Source organism: Myotis yumanensis, unplaced genomic scaffold (assembly GCF_028538775.1).
Source record: "Myotis yumanensis isolate MYYU_CA2020_CCGP unplaced genomic scaffold, mMyoYum1.0.hap1 SCAF_8, whole genome shotgun sequence".
In the NCBI taxonomy this organism is placed as follows: domain Eukaryota; kingdom Metazoa; phylum Chordata; class Mammalia; order Chiroptera; family Vespertilionidae; genus Myotis; species Myotis yumanensis.
In genome coordinates, this window is record NW_027223759.1 from 17689006 (window position 1) to 17708373 (window position 19368).

Consider the following 19368-nt stretch of genomic DNA (forward strand, 5'->3'; position numbering starts at 1 on the left):
AATCTTTTGGCCAAATACCTAATTTTCAAACATTTTTTTTTGCTCGCCACTCATTTCACAAAATAATCAGTACTGTCAGTACCTAGAACCTGTAGTAATTTCATGTTATACAAGTAATTTTGTATGTAATATAAACTAAAGGTACTTTTTTATGTACTTTTATTCTGGCCATCTCCTTAAAAAATAAAGTGAAGTAATAGTGAAGTGAACCTTGAAGGATAGGGGGAAAAATCTATGAGAAAGATGAAAGAGTAGAAGGCAAAAGTAGAGACAAGAAGGAAGATAATTTAAATAAAACAAGATGGAAAGAGGGGGTGTTAGGAAAGAAGAGTGAGTGATTACAAATGCTCCATGCACTTTAGAACACCTTTTAGTTTAATGGAATTCCTGATCAGCATCAGTCAGCAACTTAAGGAAGCGAAGTGGCTGTGGTAGTGAATGCTTTAGTAAGAAGCCACAGTATATTTGAGGGTACTTCATTCTCATGAGGAATTAACAGACTTGCCCATATGAGACTTAAAACTAAAATATTTGCCATTACATTGCTTCTTTAATAATGTAGTCAAAGATTGGTCCTTTCTCAATCCAAGTTAGATGCTCCTTTTAACTTTATTTTCAAGAAATTTGAATATGAGGTGAAAGCTATCTCTTCTTACTGGCTTCCTTAAAGAGCATGTAGTTTATACTTTTAAAATGCCTGTTGGTTGAACATTCTACTAAAAGTGAACATCCACTCAAGAGGAGGTGATTCATAATATTTTATTTTATGGTTAAGGGCATAAGTGAACAAGGCAAACTAGGGTTTAAAATAAAATGGAAACTTTTAAGTGAGTTTGCAGCAGTGCACTATTTAACTGACACATTTTTTAAAGAATCAATATTAGCAACAAATACAAGCAATCAATATTTCTGAGCTCTTTTTTATGGATAAAATAAAGTCCTTGGAATTATAGGGTCTTGAAAAATAAAAAGACAGTCCTTATAAAGAGAACTAAAAATGTACAAGGAGAGAGTTGTTGTTTTAACAGATGGACATTTACGTGATACATCTGGTCCAGTCCCTTTTTATAGGACAAAATAGCTTTAAACCAACAATCAGACATATAGAAAAAACTTCTTACGCTGAGAAATATCAAACACTGAACAGGTTATAAAGCAGTGTTGTAAAATTCAACATTCCCGAGGTGTTTGAAAATAAACTGGATATTTGTTCAGAAACGTAGACGTAGTGACTCTAAGTCAAGAAAGTTCCTCCAAGAGCTATACTCCAGGGTTTTCTGATACAGACACAGAGTCCTGCACAGCATGATGTTTCAGTCAATGATGGACCACATGTATGACTTAAGATTAAAATGGAGCTGAACGATTCCAATCACCTAGTGATGTAGCCACCGTAATTTTGTAGTGCAATGCACTTCTCACAGGTTTGATGTGGTGTAAATGAACCTGTGCTGCCAGTGGTATAAAAGGATGGACATAAAGTTAGAGGTAGGCTATACCTTCTAGGTTTGTGGAAATGCACTCTCTGATGTTCACACAACAACTCAAGGGCCTAATGACACATTTCCCAGGATGCATCCCTTGTTGTTAAGTGGCACAAGACTGTGTAAGATAAACTATTTTTACAAAGTATTTATTTTTAAGTGACATCCAAATAAAAAATTACATCATGTACCAGTTTCATGGAAAGTAAAGGTTTTACTTTGAATTTTATAGCAAATCTTATTAAAAACAGGAAGCAATTCTTATTTTCTTAAAATGAGATGAACAAAAAAAAAATATATGAAAAAAATTCCTGAACTGAACTGCTTATGCAAGGATATTTTATTTATATACTAGAGGCCCAGTGCACGAAATTCGTGCATTCGAGGGGGTCCCTCAGCCCGGCCTGCACTCTCTCGCAGTCTGGGAGCCCTCAGGGGATGTCCTACTGATGGCTCTGTGCTCGCCAGCTGCAAGCCTGGCTCATGGCTTCTGGCTGAGTGGCACTCCCCCTTGGGAGCACACTGACCACCAGGGGGCAGCTCCTGCTTTGTTCGTCTGTGCCCTGGTGGTCAGTGCGCATCATAGGGACTGGTTGTTCCACTGTTCGGTCAATTTGCATATTAGCCTTTTATTATATAGGATCTTAGTACAATATATTATTGTTAAAACAAACAAGCATGTTAAAAATATGCCAGTGTTAAGGAATATTTGGTTTTTGTTGAATATGAGACAATGAACAAATTTCTCTGAAGCATTAGGACTTTTCATTTTTAAATATTTCTAAAAGATTTCATTTTTATGCAATACTCTTTTTTTTATAATAATCTGAATCCAGTACAATTCAATGACCACAACTGAATTTTAGATATGGCATAACAACATTTGAGACTGTGTGAGAAGCATACTTACTGTTTCTTTTTATAATGTACACAAAGGAATTTATAACACATGTATATTATGTAAGTTTCCATATATTAAAAATACATACTCATCTATGCTCTTTTAAATATTTAATTTGGGCACAGCATTAGTATATGTGAGAAAAACCTGAAATGCTAATTAGGAAGAAATATTCAATTCTAGTTCCTCCTAGATTTAAAAGATAAGGAGTATGTTAATATTACTTTGATTAATAGGAGTCCAGGGCTGCATGGAAAAACCACGTCCCCAGTGCACTGCGTATAATGAAGACAAAAGGAATACCATATCATATGAAGCAAACTAATCCAACTTCTAGGAATGAAAAAACTATAGCCACTTGTTAAACTAAAAATCTAAGAGACAAAACTTATTGAAAATCATTTTTAGCAGGCACACTGATTCAATGATTCGTCATTAAAACCTCTAAAATACTATGCTAGGTTATAAATTTATATAAAGCAGATTAGATGATTTGTGTTGTAAATCTTAAGATTAAGGAACAGAGAGTTTAAAATAGACACTAGTACCTTTTACTTTCTCACAGCCTTATATAATGTACAAAGTTGGGACATGTTTATAAAGGTGTAGTTTATTTTCTCACCAGACTAAAATTCTCCAGCAGATATACTGTTGCTGATACATTTCAATTCTTTATTTCTCTTGCCTTTCCCTCTCCTCCCACTCTCTCTTAAAATGTCATTTAAATTTCACATATAAAAAAAATCTTTTTTCCCTCTTTCTCAGCCATTTATTTTGTTCTGAGTGTTGCTGAGGGGCAAAGTAGAAAGAAGGTTGCAATTTCTAGGTATGTTTAAATTTAGCCAACACAATTGCAATAAAATAAAGGTAATAAAATGCCAAGCATCAAGACAAGTAAATAGCTCTAAATAACCTATAATAAATGAAAATACTTTAAAAATCAAATACTGATGATCCTTGTACAAATAAAACAGATTGCATCATTTTATATTTTTTATTTCCTGAAGGGAAAATATTACAGAATTAAGATACAGCCATGCCATAACCAAAGCTGGAAAGGTTACGATATCTTCCGTCATCATAGTAAAGAAATGGGGAATAAAATATAGGAGTTGTTGACAGGAATTATCTGCTACTGAAAAAAACATCTGCTATTGGTTTGATATATTTCCAGAAATAATAAAATTATACTCTTAAAAATTATTGCCAGAAAACAAACTTTTCCATGGCAAATACTGGTACATACTATCAAAGATTTTTTGATCTTTAAAGGCCTCTACTTTATCATTTGTAAAATTGGGCATCCTTTCAAAATTTAAAAATGTTATCAATGAAAATCTAAAACATGCAAACAAATCAAGTAATCAAGATTTGTACACTTACACCCATTTTCTATGAGAGAAGGAAAATTCAACACTGTTTTATACTTCTGTTGGTTTTCAACAAGACAAAGGGAGCTTTAACCATTTATTAAAAGGGAATATATCTTGAGTGAACAAACTATGCCTGGAACCACAAGTGGAAAATCAGAAACTCTCTGTATCAAGGATATCTCTTAGATTTAGGTTAGCAGATAGTAGCGGAGAAATCATATTGGCCCTGGGAAGATCATCTGAAAACATCGACTTATTACATGTAAAGCAAATCTATTTTAAAAGTTAAAACAAACTACGGTGAATAAAAAAGAGGGGCATGGGGGCTACTCTCTTTAAGGTTTGCTCACAGAGACTGATCAGCAAAGTCATGGGGGAAAAGACAATACATTGTATTAGCGTCATATAACATTAGTAGCACAGGGAGATTAAAGATTAAATTAAGTGATTTCTCAAAGTCAAGAGCTCATTTGCAGCGAGCCCATTCTACAACCTAGAAGTCAACATCTTGACTTCCAGATAGTACTTTTTTTTCCCTTTACCATCTGAGTTGATTCAATCGAGTTAGACTTTTATAGAATAAACATGGAGCTGTTATTTATCCTGTAGCATAAAGTTCAGAATTTGGAGTGTGAATCCAGGCTCTGCCTGCATGACCTATGAGACAGGAGTAGTGATAGCGAGAATCTCTTAACAGATGTCTGTCTCTCCATTCCCTTTGAGAAGCACAAAGATGGGGGGGCCTGAGACACTGATTTCCTGACGCTCAGAGGCGCCTCTTTGGTGTGCCCACGTAAATACTTCAGGCAGTTGAACTGGATACTAAGGGTCGGTCATGATTCTACCCACACTTATTCATGCCAGCTGAATCTGTTATTACAATTATGTTAATTATTAAAATATCCATATTCTAATAAAATAAGTATAAAAAGAAAGTTCTTTCTATAAAAAACTAATTTTATCACTTTAGAAAGATTCAATAAAGGTGAGTTGATAAAAACAAGTACTAAAAACTTGGAGGTGGGCAAAGATAATAAAAAAAATTATATAGAATGGCATATATTTTTTTTTCTAAGTGACTTTTTATTGTTAAACTGATAAGTATAAAATCTTACAGAAACTTAAGTGCACATCAACTCTGGGCTAATTGATACCAACCTACCAGATGGAAAATTTTCAAATCTAAAATACAGGTTACGGAGATGCAGTAATAATACTATACAACACCGTAGCTAAATAAAACGAAATAATGAACCAGTGAACAGACATTACCCATAGTGAGGGGGGTGGAGGAAAATACCTTCTACTAATAATAATATTCACAAAAAGTTAAAATCATTACATTACACTTAGTACCCTATACTAGCTATTTTAAACACTAGTTCTTAAAGTTTAGTCAATCTGTGGCATATTCTCTGTCTTGCCTCCATAGCCATTTTCACTCTTCTTTGCTCTGCTCTGCTCCTGCAGAAAGCTCATTTCTATTGGATCCTTCAGTGGGATCCTTTGTCCCCTGGCTTTTGTTTAGGGTCAGTTAATGTGTGGCATCAGCAAGAGTTAATGGAAAGAGTGAGGCTAAGGTGTTTATTCCTCAGTCACAGGTTAACAGATGTGCACTCCGCTATTGAAGGTCAGTGCTCAGGACGTGTCCTACCTCACTTAATTCCAGTGACCTCTCTATTCCCTTGCCTCTTCAGACATGGGGCTGCTATTTACTTCCTGCTATTGCTAGCCTCAGAGTGCTTCAACCATCCCTTGTTGGTTTCCTTTATGCCTAACCATTCTCTTGTAAATATTACAAGAGAATATTCTCTTGCAAATAGACATCAAGGATGTCTCCAAATTTTTCCCATTTGAGTGTCTGGCTGCTTTGCTGTCAGAACCCTGATTGATAGCTTTGGGTAGCAGGAGTGGCCCAAGGCCAAAGTCCATCAAAATGACAGTCTGCCAGTGGGTGGTTCAGGTTTGAAGAGAACACGATGGTCTCCTTACCAGGGAAATAATAGAATCCTGGTATATAAGTCTAGGCATGCATTGGCAGCATGATTACTCAGATTACCACTGGTAATGGCATGGAATTCAGTGCAGGGGCAAGGCAAGGCATTAGGTGCTGTGGCCTTCACTTGCTGAAGCGTGAAGACTGTAGTGTGGCATGACTACAATGACCCTAAGAAAAATTTAGAGGAGAAAGAACAAAACGAAGGCCTTGAATGCTCAAATCAGACCAGAGGTAAAATATCAGAAAGTTTCTCAGTCAGCTCTAAGCCCCTATTTACTTAAGCTTCAGGGCAAATAAAGCTGCAGATCAACTCCAGAATCTGATTTGAAAGCTTATGGAATTGCCATGCTAAATAAAATGCATAGAACCAATACCACTGGTCTTGGTAATGGGGTACTAATAGGGAAAGGGTGGAACAGGGGATGGTACCATCTGATCAAATACTGAGGGACTTGCTCCTATTACCTCTCATTGACCCTAAGCTCACAAGTCAGATCCTAATATAGCCAAAAACCAAGGCCTGACCCATAAGGTGATGGCCTATACACGGAAGATTTAGGAAACTCCACTGATTTGCATCAGCAGGAGTCTAGCTAGCATGTAAGGGAATGTCATGGATTGATTCTAAGGGTTTTATACCAAGAAGGTGAACTAGGATGCTAGATCAGGCCAAACCAATCAAAAGATGAGCATTCATCTGGGATTTGGGATTCAGCATATTGCCTTGAGCAGGTGGGAGTGACTGATTAATTGATCCTTGATTCAACGATGGCTTACATAGAAAAATGTTGAAATGCCAAAATTTTCCTGGCAGACCAAACTGGAAGAAGTCCAAAAGCTCAAGTAAGTAAGAATTTTGAAAAGGATCTCTTATGAATCATCCTGCTCAGCCTGTCCTTTACCATAGCCCTGGAAGGGCATTGGGACACTCCCTTCACTCAATAATTACCTGGGTGAGGAAAGAACCTGCGTGCTTGAAAAGCTGGATGGTAACCGTCTTCTCCGGCTGGAGAGAACAGCAATAGATGTGCAAACAGATCTGGGCACCCTGATCTAAATGTGCAGGGGTGGGCAAATGTAGGTTTTCAGTTGTTCAGATGGAAAAAGGCACCCAGGTTCTGATTATTACAACAGCTTTATTAACTGTTTCCCATACTCACAACTGTAAACCTACTTTTGGCAACCCCCGTATTTTATTTAAGCAAAGCTATTTCAGCATGTGGCGCCAGCATATTTAGGTGTTTAATAGCCATGTGTGGCTGGTGGCTAACACATCGGGGAGCATAGCCCGAGAACTACCACATCTCCCAAGAAAGTCACTAAAACTGAAAGGTTGGGGTGGCGATCCCTACCACATACCCATGGAAGCTGTGTTTTTAGGCGAATGTGAGACCTAGATGGTTCTGTGGGTGGAGGCAGACTTAATCACCTCATGAATGCCAACTGCAAGTGCATTTCTAGGTGTAGTATCTTCACTGGATCATATTAAAATAGCCCCTGACACCAGGTATGAAGGTATTAACCATTTTTTAAAAAAATAATTCCTTATCAACAAAGATAATCAGAAGCAGTTTGCCTTCACATTGCAGGAACAGCATACTTTCACTATCTTACCTGAAGGTCAGGTCAACTCTCCTCTCTTTGTCATAAGATAGTCCACAGAAATCTTGTTCATCTTGACATCCCACAGAACATCAAGCTGGAACATTACATTCATGGTATTATACTGATTGGACTTGATGAGCAGGAAGTAGCACATACCTAAGATACCTGAATGAGACATATGCTAGAGGGTAGGAGATAATCTCAGAGACTTGTCGCCTTGGTGAAATGGTATGGACCGGGTGGTCTGGACGTGTTGGAATTGATCCTGGATAGCAAATGACAAACTGCTGCATCTCGCATGTGTCATCATGAAGAAGGCACAAACCTGGCACTCTCTTGGATTTTGGAAAAATAAATTCCACATTGGATACGCTGCTCTGAGGCATGTACCAGGAATTCATGGGGCTGTCGGTGATGAGAGAGGACTGGGGCAGGAAAAGGATCTGCAGCATACCTCTGCTGTGATGAAAGCTGCCCTATACCTTTGGCTCTAAGCTCCAGCAAAGCAATGATTTTTTGGAAATGGCTGTGGCTTTAAAACATCTCTGCCATTAGAAGTATGAAAGTACAGATTTTTTTTTAAAGTAAAGACATGGAATCTTGTACCAATAACTATTCTTATTTTAAGAACTCCTCCTATCTTAGTACTGGATTCTGTTTAAGACTGAGAGTACTGGGCCACCAGACTCTAAATGACTATGTGGCCCAAACTACACAAAATGAACTAGGTACAGTGGGGCCTTGACTTACCAGTTTAATTCATTCAGAGACTGAGCTCGTTAAGAAGCTTGTTAAGGAGCTCGTTAACTCAAATTACTCTGTCAACTCAATGCAAAAAATCAGCCGAGAGACAGCTGGTATCTCAAAAAACTCGTTAGTCGGGACACTCGTAAGTCAAGGCCCCACTGTATTATCTGACTCAATATAACATTGAATCAGAGGTACATAAGAGCATTTCATTGTTAAATGAAACTGGGACCATGCAGGTTTGGGAAGCCAGGTGTATTTCATGAGCAATAGCTCAAGTGTCCCTGATACCTGCTACTACTGCTTCAAAATCTCTGCTCAAGACACATGTATGGCTTCATGGGGCGTCTTTAGAGCCAAGTAAAAATGGAGGATAATACTGTGAATCTAGTTGTGAATGGATTGCATGGTATTTGGTATGAGTTGTAACCACTGTATCACAGGCCCTCTTAGGGGGGCTAGCCCTGAAATACCATAGTGACAGGATATTCCCCCAGAATTTCAGACGGTGCACTTTGCATGGAAGGAGATAAATCTGAGGTAATGATACATGGTATGGTCACGGACTTGGAAGAACAAGACTGGAAAATTGGTGATAGAAGGTCTAGGGGAGAGTTGTGTGAATAAACCTCTCAGAACTGGCACAAAGTGGGATGACATGCCCTATGTGAATTCTCTCGGGAAGGTATCCACTGTGCAGAAGGCTCTTAGGAATCTGGACAAGAGTATCTGATGGGTGACCTAAACCAATCAGACAATCTATTTTGTGAATGTCGATCAGATTCTTTACCTACCTACTCTTGTGCCTGTACAAAGTGGCAGGACCACCAGTATTGTGAACTTCTAGAAATAAGGTTTGGGTCACCCACCATATAATGAAACCTGTCCAGCCCAGGTGCTAAAAAGAGGGTGAGGGGAAGATAGAATTGGTACTGGAAGAACACTAAGATGATCAAATTGAGCCTTCTGACCATTTAGAAGCATGGACTTTAGCAGTTTAACTTCATGTTTCCTCTATTATGAAAAGCATTGGTGATGACTAATATTTTAGAGTCCAGTTGGAAGATGACTGAATTGATAATACCCCTTGATGATGCAGTAACATCACTCCATTAAACTCTCTTTCATTAGCCAGTTTGAGTATGCTATATATATATAGCTGCAAAAATGATGCCTTGATATAGCAACATCAACATGATTATAGTTAGTGAAACCACAGTTCTGGTTTCTTTGGAACCTCAAAGTAGCAATATATTTATTTATAAATATACAGTTTCACAGAAACAGCTTCAATTTATACACACAAACTTTACAATTACACAGAACCATGTAAATAATGTTAAGGGTCTGGCCTGGCCAAAACTAATGAGTGGCCTATTTCTGGAGTGACATCTTTCTCTCCCCTCACTTCATCACCCACCAACTAGGTGCATCAGATGGACCATGCCTAATTTGCATAAAGAAGCTAAGTGCAGATGCCCAGCTCAGTCTAACACAAAAAACAAGATGACTTGACTTGTGAGACACCACCTACAGGGATAGAGTTGTTAATAGAACAAACATGAAATCAAGGAAACAGGAATTGAGATGAATATTGAATGTCTTCCAGAGGTGTCTCCAGGCATCAAACCTTCTGAGAATATAGCACATGCCAGGTAAAGAAACATGTGTACACTAAACCACAGTATTAAAAGCAACACAATTTTATAAAGAATAAAACAGGTGTTTAAAATTATTTTTGCTTCAATTTCATGCAATAGATATGTTCACGAAAAGCTATGTCTTATATAACCCTTGGTCAACTTAATAACAGTTCAATAAGCCTGAATATATGGCTAGCTTAAGAAAATAACTCAAGTCTTAAAAATATTTCCATAAAAAATATTTATAATAAAAATACCACTTTAAGATATAGTTTTCGTAGCATAATTTCAAAATAAAATAAAAGTGTCATAGTGGAAACAAGTGAATTACTTTGAGTGAGGAGGAAACTAAAATATATAAAGTATGCTGTTTTAATGTTTGCATTAATTTAATTTTTCTATAGCTGCCCAACTTTGAGTTAATATCTAAATAGTTTTACATATTTCAGACGCATGTTAAAAAACTAGGTAAAGCCTGAAGACTTAACAGGAAAAAATGTAAAGAAAGATAATACAAACATTACCTCACAATCCACAGCACTCTCTAATACAGTTTGTCAAAGTAGATGAAAATATCACTTCCATCTTATCTTTATATTAAAATTAAATTTTAATATGTCACTAGGGATAGAAGGAGCATCTAAAACTTACTTGAGAGTATCTATACTAATTTTTCACCTTTAACTTCTTGGTTATGGCAATTCATGCTAAAAGTCAAATGAGATTCATTCAGATTTCTAAGCATTCCTTTTCTTTCCAGTACTACATTCTAGCATTTAAAAAAAATCAAATTTCTTCAAGATTTTTAATGATGATTTATGAAGTAGAGAAAAGTTCTAGAGAACATCCAATGACTATAGTTTGAGAGATAAACAGAAGCTAAGAGGAAATAAAATATACTCCAATAGCCAATTTTCTAATGAGCATAGTTTTAAGTTTAAAAATAGCAATATTTGACTTCCCACTGAGGCCCCCCAGCCTGGGTGTTGTAATCAGAAAAAAAAAATCACAACTTTCATCTCTTTTATGATAACATCAGCATGTAACTATAACATTTCACATTATCCTGGATTAACCATAATTATAGTGTTAATAATTATAAAATTGAAAAATCATAGAAAACTTATGTAACAGCTGTTTTCTTACTTTGGCGACTTAAAATAAGAGACTTCAGTTAACAGTGCTCCTTTTAGCCAAGTCTATAAGAAGGGAAAGATTTATCAGTTATTCAATGCACACTAATAACAATACTGTCTAGGTCATTCCTAGCTATGGACCAAAGCTGTAAGTTACTTTGCATTATTTATGGCACTCTCCTGAAGTCTGTTTTTGCTTTCTTCTCAAAGAGCTGCTGACACTTACCAGAGTGGGTCCTGAGGTGTCCTGTGAGGGCGTCCCTTCTTCTACAGGCATAGCTACAGAAAGGACATTTGAAGGGCTTCTCTCCAGAGTGTAGCTTTATGTGTCTCAGAAGATTGCCCTTCTGAGTAAAAGAAGCTCCACACTGGTTACAGTGGAAGGGCCGTTCACCTGCGGGAAGGAAAAGAGAAGAGAAAGGTCAGGCAGGTTATGTGCAAATGACTAATTCGCCATATACTGTTAGCTAGAGCCAGTCCTCATGCAGAGAATATTCATCTCCCTCTGAGCCTTCTAAGCTCTTACCTCCCTAAAGTCTCAAACTTTAGGTCAAGTGTCCCCCTTCATATAACCTTTACAGGATTTCTGTCATTGACTCAAAAGAATAACAGTCATGGGATTGACAACTGGTTGAACAACTTGGTGTCATCACTTTATTGATGTTACTGGTCGTTTCACATAGACTATTTCAGTCTTCATAATGACATAACCAGGCATTTTAAAATTTACAAATGAAGAAACTAGAGTGCAAGTATCAAAGTATCTGATGAGAGTCACAGAGCTAATAAGTACTCCAGCTGATAAGTGAATCTCGGTCAGTGTGACTATATCTTGCTCTCTTTACTGTACCATGCTTTCTTTAAAAATCTCATCGATTTTGAACTGCAAGCCATCTTTAGTCTAACTCTCTCCTTTAGCTGATAATTTTCTTAACGGGGGACAAGAGAGTTGCAGTGAATGAACCAGGTTCCGAAGCTCATTACCACAAAATCTCCAAATATAGCTCAGGTCTCTCAATTCTCCTACTCACTAACAGTAAAAGCTTTGGCAAAACTTCCTTACATAATGAGAGCAAGTCCAAGAAAATTATTCATTCAGACATTTCTTATCTATTCTCTTTTTATTATGAAAATCATTTGTTTGATAGGAGTCTTTTATTCTATTACTGATATTGCTATAAGACCGTTTAAGCCGTAATTATCAGTTCAGTCTGTTGCCATCAACTGGCTGTCATCAATGTCATCAAACATAAAGACATGAAGTTGATGAAGTAAAATGGGCAAGTGGATCAAACTAATATCATTAATTAAACCATGAAGAAAATATTATTTTAATACCATTATTTTAAGCTTGTCTATTTTCTAAAGATATACATAAAACATACACATTAATACATAAAAGTATAAATACATTATATTAAAGCTCAAAGTTTAGAATAAAATTTTAAAAAATTCCCTTTTTGATAAACTTAGCCATTTCTGTGCTTGAAGTTAGATAATGATTAAAATTTTAATAGTTAAAAAATTTTTTGAACTGAATCATCATGTTTCATAACTTTAACTGAAACATTCATAATAATAAAACCTCAACATTTGGGGATGCCTTTAATATAATGCAAATTGTGATTCTTTTAATTTAAATCATCTAGAAAGCATAAAAAATAAACTGGCCCTTTCTAGCAGCTGCCACTGAACATTCTATCATACAGATTTTATATAAATGCTAAAGATACTGAGAAATTGATAGATCAAGTGTATCTTGAATTCTATAGTACTTGCTCATTTTAAAATTTAATAAAATTCATACTAAAAATGTGTAATCTGTGGCTGTGTGTAGCAAGAGTTAAGGTTTTTTCTTAAGAATTTTGGAGATCTGATGAGCTATGTTTACAAATGTCCTATACTGCTGTATTAGGTTAAAAAAGCTAAAGTTGTCTTATATTTAATTTTAGTTAACTTTTTTATTCATTTGCTAAAACTAACAAATTAAATCAACACTAAATACAGTTTAAAAGAGAAATACTTGACATAAAAGCTCTCATATGCAGTCTTACAAAATAGTCAACAATTTAAATCTAATTTGGTAATACTTGTTTATTTTACACACACATGCACACACTTGCACTCACACATATAAACTTAACTTGATTCCTTGATATTTTTTTCAATGGAATGGCATTCTACAACTTTTTAAAACCAGGGTTTTCTATTACCCACCCCTACCATGGAAATCATAATAAAAAGGGAGAAGGAGGCACTTGCTTCATGAAGTTAACTTTTCAGACAGTAGGAAAATAGCAAATTATTTTAAATCATATTTTTTACTCCAAATATTTCATTTTTACATTTGAAAGCTGTCTATGTAGAATTTCCCAAGCAAGTAACAAATCAGTATACAGTTAACTTTAAAATTAATTAAATAAGAGTGGTGAACAAAAACATCAGAAATCATGTTTGCCTTTGGACAACACTCCACTAGCATGTTAATTAAATTTTTCTTAAAGCCACCTACAATTGAAGTATTTTTAAATCCTGATTTTAGAGATCTAAATTGATCATTTATTATCATGCTTATTGAAAAACTAAAAATAATATGGTAACTGTTTTCAAAATAATTTTTAAATTCATCGAATTGAGTTCATGGGTCTTAAAGCAGGGTTATTTAGTTTTTAGTGTTTTTTTTAAGATTTTAAAAATTAATTTTAGAGAGAGAGGAAGGGAGAGGGAGAGGGAGAGAGAGAGAAATACTGATATGAGAGCAAAACATCCATTGGTTGCCTCCTGCACAACCCCTACTAGGGATCCAGTCTGCAACCCAGGCATGTATGTACCCTGACTGGGAATTGAACCAGAAACTTTTTGGTTCACAGGACAGTGCTCAACCAACTGAGCCACATCAGCCTTAAAGGAGTAGGAGAAACAAAAAGCGACCTAGGCATATCGGGAAATACTGCCATATTGCTGAGTGCGTAAGTCTTAGTGTGGAGGTGTTTGCTATGCTCCCCTAGCCATGAGAGGTGAAGAAAGGCATCATGAAAGCGAGTAGTCATGCTCCCATTTGGGATAAGAGGGAAGAGGCAATGTCAATAATGCACACTGATTTCAATCACATGAACCTTGGAGGAATACAGATCTGTTTTACATGAATTATCTTGATTTTCTTCCTGCATGTGGTTACAAAAGTCTGGATGAACAACTCTGGATCCATTTTGGGTCCATTCTCATTATGTTTTGTTTTTGCTTTTAATCTACTAATCTATTCAAGGACCATATGTAGTTATTCACTGGATGAAGTTATCATTCTTATGGAATAAATAGATTATATTTCAATATTTTATGTACTTTCATAAATATATTTCTAGTTCTCTGTTTAAATATTCAATTAAACTGCAAGTGTACATGCATCCATTTGCTTTGGTGCATCAAAGACAGAGGGTGTTCCTGTGTGGGATGGCACAATAACTCATGAATATGAAAAATCAGCACCTGGAGACAGGGCCTTAGGGCAGGAGAAGGGCTCCACGAAGCTGCAATGCACAAAATATTGTGCGGAAAACTTGAAGGTACAAAGATGAGAGTACTTCCCCCCAAAGAGGGGCAAGGTGAAAGATATTCTGTATTTATAATGCTTACATGAGTACATGTTTATGCATGAATTTATTTACTGCCCTTACTTTTTTTATTCTCCCTGTATTCCCAATGAAGAGTGCCTGGTGTATCCGATGACAATATTACCTGATTACCTACTAAAGCAGCAATGCCAAAGAAATAACACCAACCCATTAATAAGATATTGGAATTGGCACTTTAATAGAGCATGAAAGAGAAATAAGTGAATTTGATCTGGTGCTCCATGTCATTTACTGAGTTGGGTGGTTGTATCTTTTTTCACTATCAATTTTGTATTAGATATTTTATAAGCTAAAACACAGAAACATATGTTTCCCAAAAGCTACATAAAGATTTAAGGCAGTACATGTTACACTAGCGCCAAATTATTGATGAGAGGTGGACGTTCTAAAATGAATATAGTAGTTCATGGTATCAAGGGGAAAACCTTTGGTGAATTGCTAGATTTTGACTGCATTTTTTCAATCAAATTTAAATTAAAGACATTCAAGTAGACATTCTATTCTAGTACTAAAATGGAATAGAAAATGTCATGACCCACTTGGATGCATAAACCGGGTCAACAGAAATACAAACAAAAATAACTATTTTACAAATATATCATAATTTCAAGGTCAACAATAGGGCAGGTATCCCAGGCTCCTCCATGAATGACTATTACTTTAATAAAACCTTTCCCGTCTCAGGAAAGTGTAAGAAGTTTTACAGTACTCTGGTAAACATTCATTAACAGTGAAAGTTCATACAATTGCAGAGTACTTTAAACGGTTTATTTAGTCCATTCTCCTTGCCTTTTCTAGCTGAGTGAATCTCTTATTTCTAGGACTTGTGGAAATCTATATAACTATTTAGAAACATTTTCCATGTCAATTAGAAGATTTCAGAATCAAAATAACTCAACTCTACTACAGTAGTAAATATCAAATGGACAGAATAGGTATGTAATTATTACTATTAACAAACCCAACAATCATCATGAAAATCACTGCAGAAGTGAAACACTGATTAACCTACATTTTCAAGAGAGCATACTCTGCGAATTTTAACTCAGACCATAAAAGATTTATTAAAACTTTACAAAAAAAATGATTTTAGTATCCTTTTCAGTCTTAAAATGAACACCATAGGCAATTTAACTGAAAATTCCTTATGTGGGGTTTTGTTTTGTTTCTATATTGCTAGAAATTTGAATGAGTGTCATGTTCTTCAACATGATCAATCTGAGATAATGAATCCATTATAACTGTGCAACTCGTCTTTTAGAACTGCGGTTAGAATTATTTTATGAGCATAGAAGGTAAGTAGACCCATTATTTTATAGTCTTTCCCTTTTTTATCTTATCAAATATGGTATCCAAGTTTGATCATTTAATTTTTCCATGAGATTTTTTTAATTAAAGGGAAAAAATGTGTCCTAGGAGTATAAATATTACTATAAAATTTTAAATATAAATATTTAAAATATAATGATATTTGAAGGAAAATTCAAAACAAAACATAATGTTAAAATGTTACTGCCTGTATGTTTGGAATAATCTTAAATCCTTATAAAGTTGATGATATTAACCTAACACTGATTTTAACATAACTTCTTACTGTAATATAAAAAATATCAGTCATATTATAGTAGTACTTCATCATAAAGTGTAGGCGTATTGATATACCAAGCATTGTATATTTGAACGAAACCACTCTGGGCATCACGAAACCTTGGCTCTGGCCTCACGATGCCTTTAACTACATGAGGGATAATGGATAAGTCACAGCTGTTTGGGGCTTCAGTTTGTTCCTGTGTAAATGAGAGGTTTAGACTAAAAACTTCAATGTACCTTGTATCTATCATGTTTTAAGCACCTACAAGTCATTTTTAAATCAATTTCTTTATTATAATTTATCTCTCTTCTAGAACACTGTCATATTTAATGTTCTGATTGCATTAGTTATTGGTATTTTGTTAAATAATACTAGTTTGCATTATAGTTAAAGCTAGCATTACCTTTAAATAAATTTTTATGTGAATTGGAAACTTTTCTTAAGAGTCAACTATCTGCCACAATCACATTTCTGGTTGTTTTTGTTGTTGCTGTTGTTTTTTTGCCAAAAGATTTGAAGAAATTTCAAGAAGGCCTTTTCATTTGGCTGGTGTTTCACAATACTCAAAACTCTAAAAGTATATATTAAATTAATCTAAGGTCTTTTTCCTCATCCTATTTCACAATTACAGATTCCTACCTCCACACCCACCACCCTTTACTATACCCACCCTACATATTTCCTTGTAGGATTTATGGTAAAAAAAAATAACATGAAGTTGGTAAAATCCTCAAACTGGGGAAAATAAATAGCTGCCTACTATAGAGACCCATGGTATGCAAAGATTGATTGGAAATTGTATTCCAAGAAATTAATTAGATAATGTGAAAATGATCTACCCCTAAATAAATGCATGGATACCATTTTAGAGTATCAACTCTTTGCTAGCAAACTGTATTACCTGCCCATGGGTATGGCAAAAATGTATAGAAATACAAAAAGATTAAGTTACACAATGAAATTCTCCTCTACCTTTTGAACCCTTATCATATTATTGCTATATTAAGAACTGTGGAAACTGAATCCCAAACTTCTTTTCTGATATGCTATTCAGATTTGAAGGCTGGAAGTCAAGACCCAGGCTACTCTCTGCTGCTTTTCAGCAATCCAATACTAGCAGAATTCTGAAAAGGTAGTTTCACCATTGCCACCCCTGAATGAAAAGGAAAGAGAATAGATGTCAGGTAATATCAACATCAGATGTCACAGGCAGTCATCAGGGTATTCTTTCAGCTGCTTACCAGTGTGACTCCTTTTATGTACCATAAGCACATTGGGCCCAATGCAAACCATGCCACAGACGTCACATTTCAGTTTACCATTCGGAAGCCGGATTCCTCCCTCGCCTTGAAGCTCCTGGACTTTCCTGTTGTCGGCCACCTCGCTGCTCTCAATTAGGGGTTCTTCTAGGCTGCTACCCTCATCATGGCCCCTGATCTCGTCTTCGCGGCTCAGGGGTTTCCTGTCACACTCTTCATCACTCTGCATTTCTAGCTTTACTGAATTTGCTGTAATTTAAAGAGAAGCAAGAAGGTATTTTAGATGCATGTTATGTGCTGTCACCTACTTCTCTCTCCTGCCTACTGCCATTCTATTACCATGGTTGGAAATGCTGTATAAATACAATCCATCACCAATGCAATGTTAGCACACACTGTACTCTATGATATTTTCATAAAGCTTTGGCATGAAAGTGAAGAAGGCTCAGGAAAGCTCTAAGAGTCCAGAATGACACTTTATTTCTGCACACATTTCTTTCTCTTTTTAAAAAATTTAAATGTATTGGGGTGACACTGGTTAATAAGATTACATAGGTTTCAAATATATAATTCTCTGATACATCATCTGTACATTGCATTGTGTGCCTACCACCCGAAGTCTAACCTTCTCCCGTCACCATACATTTGACCCCGTTACCCTTTTGTACCCCCGATTCCTCTTCCCTCTTAGAACCACCATACTGTTGTTTGTGTCTATAAGTTTTCATTTGTTTGTTTTTCGTGTTTGTTCATTTGTTGCTTTCAGTTTTATATTCCACATATGAATGAAATACGTTTTATAATTTTAAAGCAAGTTTTCTAAATAATTCTGATATTGGCTGTTGAGTATGTCATTAAGGCTCCTGAGACTGAGGTAGAATAATGGAAAAGATTAGATACTGTTTAATCCACTGAGCCATACCTCTTCTTAATTTAACAATCATTACACACACACACACACACACACACACACACACTCTTCATGGTCTGTGTTTCACATCTGAGTACTTGTGTAAATCTGCTTGTGAACTGAGCAAGAGTAACAACTCAGGATATTAATCCAGCAAATATCTTAGACATATGAAGGCACACTGTCAAGGCCAATACCCTAAAATCAGACTAAACACATACATTCAGTTGAGACCTGTATAAACGTGGTGTAGAGTACACAGACCTCACATGCTCTTAAGCTACTCTGCTTTTTTTTTCCCATATGAAAAAATTTCTCCATGGAACACATTAGCCTGCAAATCAAAGTGTTTCAACTTGAAAATGTGCACACTGAAAAGCAATGAATGACAGAAATGGCATCGCCTGCATGTACACACTTGTGACTGTTAAGAAATGCAATGCCTTCTGTTTGCTGGTTTTGGATCATCCCACAAAAAAGTTGGAATTTTGTTAGCATGGCCCTCATTCTGGAATGCTGACAGAGTCTTTTCACAGAGCAGAAGGAAGTTTTAAATAAATACCAGTTATTTATCTAGTAATCTTGAAAATTTCTTAAGAAATCATATCCAAGTTACTGAGCAAAACAAATCATTTGGTATTACTTGAATAGAGGAAATCTTTGCACAAAAAGGAAGTTTTCTGCACTGCAACTGTTTTCTTAGAGAAACCACACATTCTGTGATTTGTCATTAGTACTGATGATGGGTAGTGCTATCAAATGGCTCCTCCCCTGTTCTCTACTCAGGACTCCCCTACAACTAGAGGTGGACCGGCACACGCAGGAGATCACTGGATTTAGTCAGGAGAACGTGGCTCTAGCACTGGCTTTGATATTTACTAGCAGTGTAATCTTGAATTAATTATTTAACCTCTGAATCTTATGTCTTTTGTTTGCAAAGACGAGATAAATTCAAACTACAGAATAAAGTTTGAACAGAATGGTTGAGCTATTCAGACTCTGGGTCCTGTAACCTGGATTTGAACACTAGCAATGGCACTTAGTACAAGGAGTGACAACTTTTGCAAGTTACTTAGTTCTCTCCGTCC

At 35.8% G+C, this 19368-nt stretch overlaps 1 protein-coding gene across 5 annotated transcripts in view; it reads right to left on the reverse strand.

The window, feature by feature from the left end:
* The window catches only part of IKZF2 (IKAROS family zinc finger 2), a 147577-nt gene that overhangs the window by 34547 nt on the left and 93662 nt on the right, over nt 1-19368 (reverse strand). For 3 of the 5 annotated variants that reach the window (XM_070422063.1, XM_070422061.1, XM_070422059.1), the window contains exons 4-5: nt 17353-17619; nt 11115-11282 (exon numbers count right to left, since the gene is read on the reverse strand). In XM_070422063.1, coding sequence (XP_070278164.1) covers nt 11115-11282; nt 17353-17619 — 435 coding nt within the window. The remainder of the gene's footprint in view (nt 1-11114; nt 11283-17352; nt 17620-19368) is intronic. The other 2 variants (XM_070422060.1, XM_070422062.1) reach the window with 2 other exon arrangements.